At 37.3% G+C, this 19,776-nt stretch overlaps 2 protein-coding genes and 1 non-coding gene across 3 annotated transcripts in view; 1 reads left to right on the top strand and 2 right to left on the bottom strand.

The window, feature by feature from the left end:
• Positions 1 to 3,197: 3,197 nt before the first annotated feature.
• Positions 3,198 to 15,209, bottom strand: LOC106871691 (60S ribosomal protein L6). Its single transcript, XM_014918299.2, has 6 exons — positions 15,120 to 15,209; positions 10,531 to 10,804; positions 8,675 to 8,815; positions 6,689 to 6,737; positions 5,394 to 5,578; positions 3,198 to 3,404 (listed from the first exon to the last, which is right to left on the bottom strand). The coding sequence occupies exons 2-6, from the start codon at positions 10,792 to 10,794 to the stop codon at positions 3,243 to 3,245; spliced, it is 801 nt and encodes a 266-aa protein (XP_014773785.2). The 5' UTR covers positions 10,795 to 10,804; positions 15,120 to 15,209; the 3' UTR covers positions 3,198 to 3,242.
• LOC128250856 (small nucleolar RNA snoR14) lies at positions 13,210 to 13,292 on the bottom strand. Its single transcript, XR_008266826.1, has one exon. It is a non-coding gene; the product is annotated as a small nucleolar RNA snoR14 (small nucleolar RNA).
• LOC106871690 (INO80 complex subunit E) overlaps positions 15,209 to 19,776 on the top strand; it is a 14,276-nt gene continuing 9,708 nt past the window's right edge. Inside the window, exons 1-4 of the mRNA XM_014918298.2 lie at positions 15,209 to 15,362; positions 17,235 to 17,311; positions 18,359 to 18,429; positions 19,095 to 19,214. Coding sequence (XP_014773784.1) covers positions 15,317 to 15,362; positions 17,235 to 17,311; positions 18,359 to 18,429; positions 19,095 to 19,214 — 314 coding nt within the window. The 5' untranslated portion in view covers positions 15,209 to 15,316. The remainder of the gene's footprint in view (positions 15,363 to 17,234; positions 17,312 to 18,358; positions 18,430 to 19,094; positions 19,215 to 19,776) is intronic.

Below are 19,776 nucleotides of genomic sequence, written 5' to 3'. Positions count from 1 at the left end.
TACGAACCAATGAACGAATGAGCGAACGAACGAACGAACGTACGTACTTATGAACGAACGAACGAATGAAAGAACGTACGTACGAACGATCGTACGTACATACGAACGAATGAACGGACGTACGTAGATAAGTACGTATGAACGAACGAGCGATAGAACGAACGAACGTACGTACGTAAATACGAACCTAAGTACGTACGTCCGAATGAACAAATGAACGTACATACGAACGAACGAACGAAAGAATGAACCAAGGAAAGAACTAACGAACGAACGAACGTACATACATACGAACGACAGGACGAACCGACAAACGAAGGTAAGTACGTACGTACGAATGACCGAACGAACAAACGACTGAGCAAATAAACGAACGATCAACGAATGAACTTACGTAAATACGTACGAACGATCGAGCGAACGAGCATACGGAATAACGAACGAACGTACGTTGGTAAGTACGAAAGAACGAGAGAACGAACGTACGTACGAAAGAATGAACGAACGTACGTAAAAACGAACGAACGTACATTCGTACACACGAACTAACGATCGAACAAACAAAACGAATGAAGGATCGAACGAACGTAAGTATGTACGTAGGTACGAACGAAAGAACGAATGAACGAACGATCGAAGAAAAGAATGTCCGTACGTCCGAAAGAACGAACGTACGTACGTATGTACGAACGAACGAACATACGTAGGTAAGTACGCACGAACGTACGTACTTGCGGACGAACGAATGAACGAATGTACGTACCTAAGTAAGTACGCACGAATGAACAAACGAACCTACATATGTACGTACCTACGAACGAACGAACCAACGAATGAACTAACAAACGTACGTACGTACGATCGAAGGAACGTGCGTACATACGTCCGTACGTAAAAGCGAACGAACGAACAAAAGTACGTAGTACGTACATTAGAATGAACAAACGAACGAACGAAAGAACGAAAGAAAGATCGAACGAACAAACAAACGAACGTACGTACGAACGAACGAACGTACATACATCCGTACGTAGGAACGAGCGAACGAAAGAACGAATGTACGAACGAACGATCGAACGTAGTTACGTACGTACGAACGAACGTAATTACGTATGTTCGAACGAACGAAATTAAGGAACGAATGTAATTACGTACGTATGAACGAACGGATGAACGAGCGAACGTACGTATGTACGAACAAAGGAACGAACGAACGACATTTCGCACATACGTACGTAGTAACGAACGAACATACGTATGAATCAGCGAACGAACGAATGAAAGAATTAACGAACGAATGAACGAAAGAAGGAACGAATGATAGAACAAACGATTTAACGAACAATCGTAGGTGTATACGTAGGAACGAACGAACAACCGTACGTACGAAGGAACAAATGAACGTACGTACGTACGTAGGAACGAACGAACGATTGATCGAAACAACGCACAAACGAACGATGGAACGAATGAACAAAAGAACGAACGAAAGTACGTAGGCACGTACGAACAAACAAACGAAGGTACGTACGAGCGAACGAACGAAAGACAGGACGTACAAGTTCTTTCTTTTGTTCGTTCGTTCGCTCGTACGTACCTTCGTTCGTACGTACTTACGTTCGTTCTTTTATTCCTCCGAACGTATGTAAAAACGAACGAACGTACGTTCGTACGTAAGTACAAACGAACTAACGAACGATCGAAGAAACGAATGTACGTACATACGTACGTATGTACGAATGACCGAACGAACGAACGCACGTACATATGACGTGCGTTCGTACATGCATACGAAGCTACGAACAAAGGGTGGTACGTTTGTACGTACGTTCATACGTAAGAAGGAACGAAAGTACGTACGAACGAACAATCGTACGTACCTAAGTAAGTACGCACGAATAAATAAACGAACGTACATACGTAGTACCTACGAACAAACTCAAGAATGAACCAACGAATGAACAAAAGTACGTACGTACGATCGAGCGAACGAAGGAACGTGCGTACATACGTCCGTACGAAGGTATGTACGTACATTAGAATGTATAAACGAACGAACGTACGTACATACATCCGTACGTAGGAACGAGCGAACGAATGAACTAACGTATGTACGGACGACTGAACGAACGTACATAGTACGAATAAACGAACGTACGTACGTACAGTCGATCGAACGAATGTACGAACGAAAGTACGTACGTAAATAAGAACGAACGTTATTACGTACGTACGTACGAACGAATGAAAGAACGTACTACGTACGTACGAACGAACGATAGAACAAACGATTTAACGAACAATCTTAGGTACATACGTACGAACGAACGAACAACCGTACGTACGGAGGAACAAACGAACATACGAAAGAAGGAACGAACGTACGTACTTAATTAAATTCGTTCGTACTTACGTTCTTTCTTTTGTTCGTTCGTACGTACGTAAGTACGAAGGAACATAATTACGTACGCACGAACGAATGAAGGAACGAACGTACATACGTACGAACGAACGATCGAAGGAACGAATGAATGAACGCACGTATGTATGTACGGACGAAGATAAAACGATCGAACGAACTAACGTACGACGTGCGTACATACGTACAAACGAATGAACGTACGTACATTAGAATGAACAAACAAACAAACGAACGAACGAAAGAACATACGTACGTTTTATGTTCGTTCGTTCGCACGTACGAATGAATGAAAGAAGGATCGAACGATAGATCAAACGATTTAACGAACAAATGTAGGTACATACGTACGAACGAACGAAAGATCGAAATAAAGAAAGAACGAACGTACATACATACGAACGAACGAAAGAACTTACGCTCGAAAGAATTAACCAACAAACGTATGTACGAACGAACGTCCCAGATGAACCTACCTCGCGGCAGGAGGTGCAAATGAAGGTTGCTAAATCAAACTCCATTTTTCTCCAAGTGCCACATGTTGTAAGAGGCTCCCTGTAATAAGTGTAGCAACACGGCGGTGCCTCAGCATGGCCGCAGCTCTAAGCTGAAACTATAAATAAAAAAAATATATATATAAATAAATAAATATATATTTATATATATATATACACACCTATATATACACATACATATATATACATACACATACATACATATATACATTCAAACAAAACACTCACCAACAAACAATAAACAAAAGCAGCCAAAGACACCGTATGACTTATACAGATTTATTCCCAAAGAACAAATTGTACACTGATCAGAATAACATCTTGTGTGGGTACATTTTATTTTTCAAAGAAAACATTGACTGCAAGTACCCCTTCAGTTGTTTTCTGTCCTTATGCTTCTTGATAGCATCAAGAACCTGCTTGTCCACCTCTACCTGGTCCTCTTTACGTTCTTTTGTCAGGGTATACTCCTGAAACGAAAACAATACAACATTTAGAAAAATGTCCACCATTGCCACGCTTTTCTACAATGACAATCTGTGAGATAGACAGACACACACACACACACACACGCATGCAAAATAACTCTACTTGATAATGGAAACACGAAATAGATTGGTCTCTGCAGAAATTAAAATTAATACCTACACTGTGTGGGTGGCACATAAAAGACACCACTTTGAGCGTGGCCGTTGCCAGTACCGCCTGACTGGCCTTCGTGCGGGTGACACGTAAAAGCACCCACTACACTCTGAGTGGTTGGCGTTAGGAAGGGCATCCAGCTGTAGAAACTCTGCCAAATTAGATTGGAGCCTGGTGTTGCCATCCGGTTTCACCAGTCCTCAGTCAAATCGTCCAACCCATGCTAGCATGGAAAGCGGACGTTAAACGATGATGATGACACTGTACCACAAACCATTAATAGCAGTTTTATGGGAAAAAAAATAGTTGTACCTCCTTACACCATTCATTGACTGTTACTACAATGTGGATGGTCACCTAATATCCTTTATATCTCCACTGTCATCAAAGAAGAATATGATAACATTAACATTAAGCTGTTCTCAAGGTTCAAAATATAGTAAAAATGTTCCCCGTTAAGTCAGCATTTTATGACAACCCAGCTTACACTTCAACTGAGCAGACGCACCTAACACACACTTAAGAAATGTCTCCACATTTATTGGTTATAATAGTAGCACAGCAAAATAGGGAACCAGCTCGATATTGCAAGCCGAACATCTTAACACCACTTCATGAAGCATTTTCTCAGGCAAGTACACTGACATTAACCTTTTAGTGTTCACATTATTCTACCATAATTAATGCTTCTTTTATCCACATTGTTTTGAACTAATCATGCATTATCTTGTAGCTATGAGATTTTGATGAGGTAGCTGTTAATTTTTTTAAATGATATTGTAGGGTTGGTGTGAGAGACCAGATCATGCCAGTTTGAACATAGAATAGGCAGAATACTTTTGGCCGGATATGGCCGGTTCAAATGCTAAAGGGTTAAAGACCTCATCTTGAATGGTAAATAGAAAACAAATATTGATTCTGTTCTTAACTGCTTGTGTTAATTATTGAAATGAATTTAATGAAGCAGTCCAGCTGTGTCTGAGTGAAATCAATAGATGGAAACTGAGTGGAAGCCCTATCATATGCATGTATGCGTCTATGTGTCTCCAATAATGTAGCAGCCCAGGAAAAGAGACTGATAAAATAAGTAGCATAAAAAATACTGGGATTGAATTTTTTAAGGCAATATACATTTGCAGTGGAGGCGCAATGGCCCAGTGGTTAGGGCAGCGGACTAGCGGTTTCAATTCTTAGACCGGGCGTTGTGAGTGTTTATTGAGCGAAAACACTTAAAGCTCCACGAGGCTCCAGCAGGGGATGGTGGCGAACCCTGCTGTACTCTCTCACCACAACTTTCTCCCCGTTTCTGTTGTGCCTGTAATTCAAAGGGTCAGCCTTGTCACACTGTGTCACGCTGAATCTCCCCGAGAACTTGATTAAGGGTACACGTGTCTGTGGAGTGCTCAGCCACTTGCACGTTAATTTCATGAGCAGGCTGTTCCGTTGATCGGATCAACTGGGATCCTCGACGTCGTAAGCGATGGAGTGCCAACAACATACATTTTTGCACAGTACAATAACTGAAACAAGCAAACAAGATAAAAAAAAAAAAATATACTGAAGACCACCATGGTTTAGTAAATTGTTGTCTGGACCCATTAGCATTCAAACCAGTGATTTCCAGCCAAAATAATTTTATCTGTTTCATGTTGAAACTGGCCTCCCACCTGAACCCTAAAATGTCGTTCTAACACTAAAAAATCACTTAACAAGATAATATAAGATTAATTCAAAACAATATAAATAAACTAACATGATACTCGACAGATTACTCTGTGCACTAAAGGGTGGACAAGATCCAAAAAGTTAATAATTACCTTCTTCTCTGTTTCAAACAATTCCACTTCTTTGTGTTTATTAGCCTTCTTGGCCTTTCTTTTGAAATAGTTATCGTTTATCCTGACTGGTATCTGAACCTTGCTCACATCAGCTCTAGCTGTGGTGGCAATTGCATAGATCTGGTTGACACGACGCAGTGGGCAACCGTTCATTGCAAATGGACCTGAAACAATCGAATCAGCATACATTAAGTACATAGAGCAAAATACAGAGAGAGAGAGAGACATGTATACACAAGGAGTGGGTGAAAATAAATTGATAATGAGGTTTCACATTCCAACCAGGCTCTCTACTGACTATTATCTTTCATTTATACCTTTGATGATGATGATAACTGCAATAAATAGCTATTCAGACTATACAGGTGGAACAGCTAGGTCTCCAACATCAATGATTTTAATTTATTGAAACTGTGCCACAATCACTAGGCACCAGCAGAGGGAGATTATGTTCCATATAATACAATAGAACATCAAAGTCAAAGGGAAGCAACTCCTCATAGAAAAAAAAAACAGTCCATCACAAACACCCAACATTTTTCACAATTCATTTCAGGTGAAGAAAGTTTGACAATCCATGAAGTGAGACAGATTAATGTCGTGGCTCTACTCTGGTACCAGAAAGACAATGGTGCAGGTTAGCATGGTTAGATAAGCGATAAGCCCTCTAAGAAAACATGGATTACCACATTCTAGTGAAATTAGTTAAGAACTTCCAAGCTATGGCAACAAACATATGCCATTCTGATTGCAAATAAGGGAGGGCTACTAATGGATGTGGACACGAATACAATTCCCTCTGTGTGTGTGTATATACATAACGTATCCTTAGAATGCACCTCATCGTTGATATAACTTGTGAAAATTTTGTTGCCACCCTTCTTCACTAGGATAATATAATCTTTCCCCAAACTTCAATAATAATATTTTGTGCTCCCTTCTTGCCTCTTTGCATGAACATGCAGTTTTATTTGCACACAATCGTTGACTATTGTCATCTATCCCAAATATTGAAAATGACGTTTTAAAGGATGGCAAATTGTATATTTTACTGAATTCATGTAATTAGAGTAACTCTGAAATGAAAATTTTGTAGATTTATTCGAGTAACTTCCTTGCCATGCTCTGAACACTACCCCAATATAGAAATAAACAGAAAAGCTAGTTGCATTATGAGACCAACCCAATTCATTTTATAAATTCAGTTGAGACAACAGCAGGAGTAACATGGTAAAAGAAAGGCCAAATGGTAGAAATACTATAGAAGCCCTTACCTGTCACAAGGAGCAGACCACTGCTAAGCTGCTTCAGGAATACAACACGCTAGAGGAAAAGAAAGAATTATCCTAGAGTTTTCACAATTCTTGTTATCATCAGTACTGAAGAAGCAATATATTAAAAATGAAAACAAAAATAAGGGACGTTTGCTAACAAACCCATTCTGGTATTTAATGAATTATGCAGAAATTAATAGAATACTCACTTTTTATTTCAATTAATTTTTGAAACAAATTCAAGTGGAGTAATCATGCACCTTTTGGATTCCAATACATTTCCAGTTGTTAGGACATGATTTGTAAAACTATTTACATGTGAGAGACACTAGTAGTACCCCAGTACATGGAGAACCAAACTTAGTCCCTTATTTAAAATAAGACCCTTCATCAACTGCGTTTGCATATAAAACACTTTACAACCCTGGTATACACCTTATCCATAGTGAGGAATAAAGGCAGAGCATGTTTCCGACAAAATATGCCAGGAAAACCCACAAAGTGGGGGATCAAAGCTTGGAAGATTTGCAAAGCAAATACAGGGTACTGTTGTGGGTTTAGTTTTTATATAGGGAAACGGGACAACTATGTATGTCAGCATGGCCTATAGTACGATGTGGTCTGTAATTCATCGCTTCCATACTGTAACCATGGCCGTATATTATTTTTTTATCAATTTTTTTTCAGTTTGGTTAAACTTGCAGTGGATTTAGAAGCTGTGATGACATGTACATGTGCTACAGTAATTGCTAGTAGAAAAGGGCTGCCATTGGATATAGAAAAAATAATAATAAATAAATAAATTAAAACTGCTTTCCAATGCTCATTCTGCAAGGCTGCAATATGTAGACTGGGATGTTTTACAAGTTTCCAGCACAGAAATATTGTGTGAATAGTGTGTATATATATATATATATATATATATATATATATATATATATATATATATATATATATATATATATGATTTGATCTAATAAATATTTTTCAAATTCATTTCGTTTTTACTTTTTATTTACCTGTAAGGTGAGTGACAAGTTTCGATGTAATTTGTTTTGCAAATCTTTATTACATCATATCATCATCATTTAATGTCTGTCGTCCATGGGCCGGACGATTTGACTAGGGCTGTGTATTCATTTCATTTTTATTCGACCTTTATGATACACCTGTTCTTATGTGCATTAAATGCAATTGATAATCTAGTGATATGCACAGTTCTTCTATATTAAAATTGAATATTAGCTGATGACATTTGCGATGGTGATGTTTAAACAAAATTTTTTATATTTTATTGAAATAACTTGTAATTAGGGTCACTTTGAGACAAAAGTTATGCAACAGAATTGATTAAGGACCTTTTCTTTGTGCACCAAAAATCACATGAATATTTTGATTAGTAAAAATTAATCTTTAATATTCAACAAGTAACCATCCACAAGTTTCTTCCACTAATAACCATTTTAAATTCTGTACAGAAAATAATTCCTCACCAAGAGAAAAAGCTATTAGGGCATAGCGTCAAAGTGATGACTCACTCCTGTACAACCTTTCAATTCATGACACAAATCTTAAAACTTTGGCACAAAAATTAATAGCAACAACCGTGCTAAATGCAAATCCTGGCACATGACCAGGAAGATCTAAGGTAGTTTCTTAGCCTTAACAATCTTCAGCCAACTGATTACATTATATCGAACGACTCCTGTTTTACTCAGGGAGGTGGGGCCCTCATAGTCATTCGATGTTTAAAAATTCCTATTATAAGTTTTTCATGATTAAATATTAAATATTAGGATTGTATATATATATATATATATATATATATATATATATATGTAAAAGTTTAAATATTTTGTGTTTGAAATATAACCAGTTTATTGCACATAAATTTAAACAGCAACTGATCAGGAAAGAGTGAGAGAGAGAAAAGAAAAGACAGATGGATATTAGTTAACATCCACAAAACTGAAGAAATATACATACCTTTCCCTTGTGCCTTCCTGCTAGCAGAATAAGCACTGTTCCAGGAACAATAGATTTGCGCAGATTACGCTTATGCTTAGAGAATGGCTTCCTGTGTTTCGACTGTCTTTTTCTACCTTCTTGTGTTGGAATATGGCGAGGCTGGGGGTAAAAAAAAAAAACAACTTAAAAAATGTAAGTCAGAATTTTAGCTCTACTTCACTTTTTACTCATCTATTTTTTTTTTACTAAAAATTTCATACTGTATAAAGGTCACTGTTATATCTACAGCATCTACCATTTATTCATTCCTAAAAAGTTTATAGAAAGTTTGACAACCAAGCAACTAATCAAAATTAGGATCAAGATACCATAACTTTAGTTCCATTACCACAAGTTGAGTAAAATGTAATCTAAATGCTGTAACTTACCAATCTACCACTGTTACTGACGAATGGATGGACCATAAATTTAAGCCCTGAAGTTGTGGGTCAATATTTCTACACACAACAAAGTGGAGAAGATTATGATCCAACTCACACTACACAAAATATATCTCCTTTCAGTTCTGAGACATTGAAATCAAATTAGTAGTCAGGGAAACAGACTGTCCACAGAAACAAAGAAAAGCAGAATGGAAATTTGCTACCGACCACACAGGTGCAAGAAACAAAATTCTTTTCCCTTTTGTAAACATTGAAACCATCAGGGTCTTTTTTCCCCTTCCTTTAACCCTTTAGCATTCAGTCAAGTGTAATGCTTATTCATTCACATTGATATGAATTAGACATGCATCATATCATAGCTTTGAGATTATTTCTAGAATAACATTAAAGGGTAAATGTGAGATGCCAGATCTGGTCAGTTTGAAGATAAAACAAGTTGAATATTCAGGCTGGATATGGCCAGTTTAAATGCTAAGGGGTTAATACTTGCTGTGCCCGGAGGAAGGGGCAGTGCACATGGCTTTCACAGGTTATTCTGAACCAGTAAGATTGACCTCATTAATGTTCCTCTCAAACAGGAAGTGAATAAAAAACTGCATAGAGCTTAAAAGGAAGGACTTCTACGGATTTGGTGAAGTGATTAGCATGAAGCTTGGGAATGCCTGAGTGAACAGGCCAGTTCCAAGGAGTAGAGGTCTTTTAGGGGCAGAAAAAAAGACAGTATATAGATTGTCAGGAGTGCAAGGGCTTTATGCCAATCAGTCAACCTCTCTCCCTTTTTGGATGTAGTGTAGGATGTCTACGAGCGTAAGCGTAGCAGGGTTCCAGATGTAAGAAAAATACTTGGGCGACACCCACAATACACTGCATGAGCCAAATTATCTGCTGGCCCCCTGAACAGAAGGTGCATTCTTTGTATGTTATTAGAATGACATTGTAGAACAGGTGTGGGCGATCTGGAACTTGAGTCATGAATGACCATGGGATTACACCAGGGAAGCCCACCCACCTCTGAGACACAAGTCTGGGCAAGGTTATTTATGGAAGACCACCAGTTGCACATGCATACCAGCCTCCCCTCCCCATGCTACCCAAAGGCCAATACAGCATTGCAACATGAAATAAAGTGTCTTGCTCAAGAACACAACACAATCCAGTCTGGAAATCAAACTTACTACCCCATGATTGTAAGCCCGACACTCTAACCACTGAGCCAGGCGCCTTCACAGTTTGAACAGAAAATTGAGCTAGATATGGCCACTTTAAATACTAAAAGGTTAAACATACTAACATGACTAAGAAACTATTCCAAAGCCGTCGTGAACTAAAGTAGTAACATAATTTGCCAAGAGACAATATAATGTCATGTTGGCTTGAAGCAACACAGTAATATCACTCAACCCCACAGTAAACAGAAATACAATGACTCACCAATCGCTTAACACGGACTTTCCTCGTTTCGCCATTTTTCTCACCACCAATAGGCTTCACGACATACTTTGCAGGTTTGGGCTTCTTAACTGCTTTTGTCTTGGGTTGTTCCTTTTTGATGAAAATTCTCCTCCTCTTGTATACCCGAGATCTAGAAAACCTCCTCAAACCCGTTGAAGATATGACCGGATTACGAGGTCGGCGCTTGTTTGATGCGCTCTTTGCTTCCTTAGTCACTGGCTTCGTTTTCTCTTTTCCTTCCATAATGAATGAACTGTTGGAGAATATGAAAAGCATTGTAATAAGTTTCTAACACCAAACATCAACTAATACTGCAAGACAAGTTATTACATTCCCCATTGTTCTACTGATCACCATTCTTAACCCTTCAGCATTCAGATTTCTTTGTCAAATGTATTGCTTATTTATTCATATTATTTTGAATTAATCACACTATTTTGTAGCTTTGACATTTCAATGGTGTGGTTGTATATTTTTAGAATGACATTGTATGGTAGGTGTGAGAGGTTGGACCCGGTTGGTTTGAACATTAAACAGGAAGAATATTTGGCTTGGATTAAATGCTAAAGGGCTAAAATAAACTGTTTCTGGAGGAGTGAATATTTATATATCCTTACTATAGAACAGGTTCGCAGTGAATCAGTCAACAACGAAGTAGGTTATTGTTTGTGCAGTGAACTACAAAATTCTTATGTTCTCTTGATTCAGACCACCTCCTGGTCCCAGCAGAGAAAATGGAAACGGTATTGTGCCAGAGAAAGACAAGGGAGATTTGGTGTAAAGCCACCCTGACTCACACTTGCAGATAGCCACCTCCACTCCAATAGCAGAGAACAGGAATATGGTCTGGGAGCCAAGAATGCTGGAGGTCTCCACTGTCACAGACTCGACCATAAACTTGTCAGAGTGATCAATACTGTGGCAGTTTGCTGCTGGAGGTTTCAGCATGTGGCATCCCAGATGAGGGGCCTGCCACCATGGAGGCACAAAGAGTGAAATTTAGTGGGGGCAGGTTTAGTTGATACCATCACCCCCTCACCACCCCATATTTCATTGATCCCAAAAGGAATAAAAGGAAAAGGCGACCACAGCAGGATTTGAACTCAAAACCAAATACTGCAAGATATTTTTTCCTGATGCTTCAACAAGTCCGCCAACCACTCACAATTTAGAAAAAATCCCACACAAACTTGTCAAAGTTATAAATTTGAAAGAATTAGCATAAACTCAATACCAAAATTATATTTTTACATTAAATATTTTGTGTATTGTAGAAATATAAACCAAATATAAACTTTAACAACAAAATCCTATGTGGCCCCTCAAGGGTCATGTGGACCTAGACTAAACAGATAGAACCCAACTAAATCAGAGCCAAGTTTTCAACAATGACAAGGGCCAAAAAATAGTGTGAACTCAGTGTCAAATGGGTTTATCAATCAAGTTAATTTAATCAGTGGATTGACAGATCTTGACAGTCCATCATGGTTACACACCAATTATGTGGCCACCACCAAAAATAAAGGAACACAAATGAAATCATAGAAATCAGGCTTGGCAGTTTTTTTTCCGATTAACTTGCATCACATTTATTTTTTTCTAACCTTTGGCATTTTGATTTGACTATTTTTAAAATGACATTGTAGGGTAGATTTGAGACACTTGATCTGGCCAGTTTGTACATTAAACAAGGAAAATATTTGGGCCTGAATTGGCTGGTTTAAACAGCAGAACCAAAAGAGCACTGGCCTGGGAACAAAATTTGCTTAGGAAATGCAAATCCAGGTCCAATATATTTATTTTTAACAAGCACTTTCTCTTTTTTTTCTTTTTAAAATTTTTATTTCTGTTCTTTGAGAAGAAACCTAACTTCAAACTACTTTTTATGCACCCTTTTCTAAACCTGAAAATAAGAAGCACCCCACAAAAATTTTAGGAAGTAGGGTCACACATCCAGTTCCCAGGCCCATGCAACAGACAGGGCCTGGTCCTTTTCCAAAAGTGTGTGCTCAGTCAAAATGGTTTATCATCAAACTGATTTATTCAGTGGATTGACAGATTTTGAGTACATCACGGCTACACACCAGTCCCAACCATAGAGCACCTATCTAGCTGCTTGACCATCACAAACAGCAACCAATTCCCTTTCAAACCACACAGTCTAAAACAAATATAAACCAAGTATACTTTGAAAAAAAGAAAAGAAAACGAACATAAGAGGATGAACATGGCTGAAATGCTTGTTGATCTGCACAAGACTGACTTTGTGGCTAAATAACAGAAATGAAACCATGAACGATACAACATAGAGGAAAAAAAGACCAAAGGCCCATAGCTTTACTGTGAACCTGATTTACCCTGCTTATTGCTCCAACAACATGAACTAACCTTTCTCAGATGCAGCATGAAGTTTTGTCCGTGAACAGGCCGTGGTTTCCAAGCGACGAAAATCTGGCCTTTAATACTTACCCTACAATGTTATTCTAAAAACATACATACAACCATATCATCAAAATTTCAAATCTATGATATAAAGCTTGATTAATCTGAAACAATGTGAAGAAATAAGCAATACAGGGTAATCTGAATACTAAAGGGTTAAAAACTCGCAAAACAAAGGTAGAAAATTGCCAAGTTTACTAAAATATTAATGTGTGTGTGCTCAGCGTCAAAATAAATTCTCATCAAACTTGATAAAATCAGTGGATTGACAGATCATGACATTTCCATCATGGCCACACACCTAGGGATGTTAACCCTTTTCATACCAACCCCACTGAAACTGCCCTTGGTACTATGGTACAAAGTTTCTGTTTTCAAGTCATCTAAATTAAAACCTTCCTTGAAACTTATGTAAATTTGTTCCAAACACCAGCTTAGTAATGACAAAGCTATTTTCAGATTTTTTTTAATTGTAAGAAAGAAAGTATATTTTAACAAAAGTATCATAACAAAAGGGTTAATCATATCGGGTTCCTGAACCAAGGCCCACAGAATAGAGCTTTCAACAGAATACAACTGTTATTATCCACAAACACAGATAATCGATTCAGATAGTTCTTCATCAATACATAATCTACAATTGCCAGCCTTGTTTTAACAACCACTTTCCATTCTGGCATGTTGTGGTAAATTCTCTACAGGCAGATGCCCTTTCTGTCACCAACCCTCACCGGTCCTTTACCATGGCTTCGTTTTGAAATTACTACAACAAACCAACGAGAGGGCCTCAACGTAGTCACCTGATCGGCAAGAAATATTAGCCAATGTCCCTGAAATCTCACCCTATTCTCTTGAAAACACATTGGATATATATAAATATATACACAAGAAAAAAAACGGGAGTGATCGCGCTTGGGATGTTTTGTTTCATTTTTTTGGTCATGGGTCAGCTTATTGATGGTTGACCATAGGTTAAACAGCTATTGCATAGAAAATGTCCGTGGTTAAAAACGACAAAAAGCAATATATCTGAACACATAGATAGTATACAAGTTCAAATTATTAAAAACTGGACGAATATTAACCGAAAATCGCAAATCAGCGACTTTCTAACCATGACCAACTAGTCTTGTTTTTATAGACCACGCATTAACATTATTCATTGCCTTTCTCTCGTCTTTAAATTTTGAAGACGATGTTCTATCTAAGCATGTCGAGCACCCGAGGCTCCTCGGGTTCGAATTCCACTCGGTTTTTTTAACGAGCCCGTAACAACAGGAGACAGTGGTGAATGTATACGATATTCGTACTTCAGGGCCAAAAAAGGTGAACATTAACCCCTAAAAATAATTAAAGGGACAACACGAGTGGAGTATATGTGTAAGCATATGGTTCTACACACATATATAATAGCTGGAATTCGCAGATGAGACCACAACTTGGATTATAGTCATATATGCGTATATATACATGTCCACTTTCGGTAGGTCAATATAGCTTTTATTGCTCGACGCGAATTTCAGTTTGTCACCCTAACCCTGACACCCTAGTGAAAATCGTGCGGGTGTTAATTTGAAAATTTACCGATATTACAATAATAAAATGAATAGTTCTCCCTCCATTGGAAATTTATAGACTTACAAATGTTTCTGTCCACAGCTTTAACAATATATATTTCTTTTTAAAAGTATATACGAGGTATCAAACTCTAAACGGTGAAAGATTACACGATGGAGGAGACGGGAAAATATATTTAACGAGGATCGACACATACACGTGAATGTAACCCATGTGGAAAAAAGGTTCATTATATGGGAAATACGTGCGAAGTGTTGTGTTACAAAGAACAATGTTACTGAATATTAAATGAATGTAGACAATTCTTTAAAAAAAAAACTCATGTGCTTCTAACAAATAATTCGATCGCCATTTATGAACATTTGACTTAGAGGAGAAAAACATGTAATAATATTAATTTTTCACGAGTAATCTAAATAATAGAGCATAGAAACAGAAATAAATATCTTTCATGTTACTTTTCTCTCGATGATGAAAATAAATTTAAGGCTAAAATCCACGATTAAAGGAGATTAATAAGGAGACATATAAACAACCATTTTACTTACATTCCAGGTACTGGCTAAAAAGAAAGACACAAAGTGATGACGTATTAAGCAAATTAGTTTCGGCGGTGCCCACTGTCGGAAACGGAAGTTCACTGTAATGTTGCCGTGACGTAGTTCGCAACCGCTCTGTTTGCATTTTTGGTTAATTTTTCTGTTATCACTTTCAGATTGTTAAAAAGTTCACTTTTCAACCAATAATGATGCCTGTTTCCGCATCCAGTGCGGCAACAGTGACAAACACAGGTATGTAATGCATTTGTTTCTTCATTTCTTGTTCTCTGCATTATTGACCGCTTTTCACTCTCATGACATTTGTCGTTATTGACAATAAGTGGTAGTGCACTCGCTAAGGAACGTGACTTATCTATTTTTTTTTTCTTTACCCTTTATCTCACTCTGTTTCACTCTTCTAAGTTCAGCCCTCACCAGTGCCAAATTGATCTCTTTATTTTTTCCCTACCAATAAACGAAATGCCAATATATATATATATATATATATATATATATATATATATATATATATACACGCGCGCACAAGATCAAATCCTACCCCGACTTGATAACCCATGATAATAGTAATGAGCTTTATTCGTTATTTTGTGGTACCTGACGTTTGATGTGCCTCTGCCCTAAATTCGTATCCCACTGATATCGTCTTTTCAATCCTATCTCCGGGTTCAGTAAACATCCTAATATACTAGATTTATTTATAGTTTAACCAAATCACCCATGTATCTCGACGAAATGTGTTTGCAATTAGATTTCAAACTACATACGTTGCTAATAATATCCCTTGCAGCGAGGCAAACACGAATCTGCTATCTATTTTCTGTTCGGTAATGCTGGTGATGGTGGTGGGATTCTTCGTGTGCCAAAAGAAAGCTATTAATATGTCCCTTATAAAGGGTTGTGAATTTCCAAAATCGGTAGAGCGGTAAGTAAAAGTGTGTTGTGATTATTTTAGTTCGGTTCTGACTCTGCATTTTAACCCTGCCAATATTTGACCTAGCTTTTCATCGTAACGGATTCGATAAAAGTTAAGCCCCTGTCAAATAGTATATTCTCTCGCATCATCTACAATTTATGCTCTTGAATCACAGTTAGAAATCAATATTCTTTATTTCGAAGCAACAGACATCATTGGAAGAAGTCCAGCAATAAAAACAAAATCAAATAATTGGTGACTTACAAGACGCACCTCAGTTTTAGCAAACCCGTTTCATGAACCTTCAATTACCATTAACATAAACCCTTTCCTTGTGTATATAAAACGCAGCTTGATGTTGAGTGGGATGGAGATAAAATAGACATCGTCTCTAACTGCTGTTTCGATTCCAGACCTTTATAAATTAATTACCATAATTAAAACCATTCAAAAGTTGAATCTCATCAGAGTTTGCTAAAGGTATACAATTAGGTGTTCACATTCCTGCTTGTTGAGTATACACACACACACAAATATGATTTTAAAATTTATTCTTTCTGTGTGGCCCTGCACCAAATGATCCATGGCCTGATGATCCCCAGTGTTTGACTGGTACTTATTTCAATGAGCCTGAAAGGAGAAAAGGCAAAGTCAACTTCGACGGAACGTAAAGACGGAGGAAATATTGCTAGGCATTTTGTCTGGCATTCTATCAATTCTGCCAGCTTGGCACCTTATATCCACCCTAAATAATACCATTAATTAGATGCACCCAAACTTTTAATCTATGAAAAAAATAAATAAATAAAAACACCTGTGTTACAGCAACCTACAGTTGTTTCACCCAGGGTGTGTCCTGATTGAACAGACATGATCAAAACCATTCCAGTTATGACCATCTCGTGTTTTAACAAGTGTCAAGGACTGTACAGTCAATGTGTTCTGCCTTGTTTAAAATGGTAGGGTTTGATTTGAAAGATATTTAGTTGTGATTTCTAGCAGGTAGAGTGACCTCTGGTTTCTATGACAAAGGGCTGAAACATGTAAAAGAATAAAAGGATAATATTGTAAGATGAGTGTGAGATACTGGATCTGGTCAGTTTGAGGATAAAACAGGTCAGTTATTTTGGCTGGATATGGCCATTTTAAATGCTAAAGAGTTAAAGATGAACTCTTCTCATTTTTTACAGACAATGCAATTGATCACCAGGTTGATTACAAACGAAAATACAAGAATTTGAAAAGCAAGTTAAAGTTCTTGGTTTATGTAAGTGTTTCACTTATTATTATTGTTTTGAGATTTCTTCATTTTTATATGTTTTTGATCAACAATTTCTAGTTCCAGGTAGTAAAGGGGTTGGAGTTTTGACTAAAAGTTCAAGGCGGTGCCCCAGCATGGCCACAGTCTAATGACTGAAACAGATAAACGATAAAAGCTACTCTTTGATCAAATGTCTGTTTGGTCAGTGCTGTTTTGAGAGTTGGACAACAACAACAACAAACATTTCAAAAACTGTATGTAAATGAAATCACCAGCAGTACCCTGGTACCCCACTAAGTGTTTCAAAAGCATTTATTGAGTTGATGAAGACACTAGGGTTATTGGGCATCTGGTCTCGGCTGTTGGGTGTTTGATTTTTACCTCGGCACTGCTGTATCTAGGACAAAACTACTTAGCTCTTGCTGGCCCTGGCCCTATCTCAGTGATTCTCAACCCTTTTTTACCTGTGGACCCGCATAACAATTTGATGTTTTAAAATATTCATACTGTATTTTTTAAATTAGATATTAATTGGAACTGTGTTGTAGAAGTGTAACTGGTTTGTTGTACATTAACCCTTTAGCATTTGGACCTGCCATATCGGGCCTAAATATTTTTCTTGTTTTACGTTCGAACCAGCCAGATCAGGCCTCTTAAACCTTCTTTACAATGTCATTCTAAGAATAAACAATCACATTTTTGAAATATCAGGGCCACGAGATAATACATGGTTAATTCAAAACAATGTGAATCAATAAGAATTACATTTGACAGTAATCTGAATGCTAAAGGCTTAAATTTTAATGATAAAATCTTCTATGGACCTTCAAGGGTCATATGGACTCCAGTTTAGAACCACTTATCTAATTGGATGTTGCTACAACTGGTTGGGGTACACTGCATAATTGACAAGTGTTAGGGGAGCTCTTGTTGTTACAGGCTTGGTGAAACTGACAGCAAGACACTTGGAAGGAGAATGTTTGTAAGACATAATGCTTGTGTGTAAACTAATTTCATAAAATCTGATCTTCACATATCATTTTCCATCAACAGGAACAAGAATGTTTCCTTGAAGAATTGCGAAGGGCCCAGAGAAAACTTCTGAAAGTTTCCAGGGACAAAAAGTAATCATCTTGTTCACATTTTATTTTGAAACTTATGTTATAAATGTATATGCATGGCTCTGTACTGTAATGTTTATCAGCAGCACACCCTGTCTGGGTTCCTGTGAGTGAAGAGGAGATAACCACTCCAAAATGCTTGCATCTCACACTCGGTATGTGATGCTGCAAGCTGGTTTTGCTGTATTTACACCATTTGTCTACACTTATGGGTTAGAATATTCCCCAAGTATATTTGAACTGGTAATAACCTTGTTTATACATACACACACACACATATATGTACATGTGTGTATATATACACGCACACATATATATATACATATGTATGTGTGTATATATATATATATATATATATATATATATATATATATATATATATACACACACCCTAAAAACCTATGTAATTTGTGCGCCTGTGTAATTTGCGCAGGTGATTTTCAGGATAACAATTATTTAAAAAATCTACTTGTGTAAAAATTCGCACCCAAAAGTTTTCAGAATTGCCAATATGGCCAGGGGGGAAAGGTTTTCAATTTAGTTATATTTGGCATAATTTCACTTACATATATGGACACACATTTGTGCTTTCGATTGTCTTTCTGCTTATAATGCTGAATGTTGATCATTTCGTCAAAGTTTGCAGTGTTGATGTTTGTTTGTTTCAGTTTCCTGTTGGATCGTCTATTATCATACGAAAATATCAACGACTCATCGGGCGACTCCGACGCGACGGCATCGAGTGAGAGCGACATAGAAATAAACAGAGAAAGCATTGTGACGAAAAAGTAAATGAAATTCTTTCTTCTATTCGAGTGTGGGAGACACCTATATTAGTCGTCGGAAACCATGCAAACACTGTTGACTTCACTTTGATATCTATTGTTTGGTGTTGTAATTTTTTTTTTCTGCAAATACTGCGATCTGGTTGCAGATGTGGTTCCACTTCATCTCAAAAGACATGCATGCAGTGAGATTCAGTGAAATCGCGTCAGTGACAGCTCACAACTGTTGCAATGGAATTTTGGCACCAAGTGATAAATGTTTAAAGCAGGAGTTCTCAACCATTTTTATGTCTATGGACCCCTTTGATTGCTGTTTTATTCTGGTGAACTACCCATAGCTATCCTGTGTTTAAAAATTAAGATTTATTGAAAAGTCTTTCAGAATTCCTATTTTGGATGTAAAACGTTAAAGAAAGAAATTTAGCTGTTTTTTTTTTTTTGTCATAAATACAAGGGGGTACCCAAAAGAAACCGGAATTTTGCAATATTATTTTATTCACCGAGTTTTTACATGTTTATAACATTCAAAGTATTCTCCATTTGAAGCAATTTATCGGTCCAGATG

This window comes from Octopus bimaculoides, chromosome 25, assembly GCF_001194135.2.
Source record: "Octopus bimaculoides isolate UCB-OBI-ISO-001 chromosome 25, ASM119413v2, whole genome shotgun sequence".
Taxonomy (NCBI): Eukaryota; Metazoa; Mollusca; class Cephalopoda; order Octopoda; family Octopodidae; genus Octopus; species Octopus bimaculoides.
Note: the sequence above shows the minus strand (reverse complement) of the source record. Positions and strands in the feature narration are given on the sequence as shown.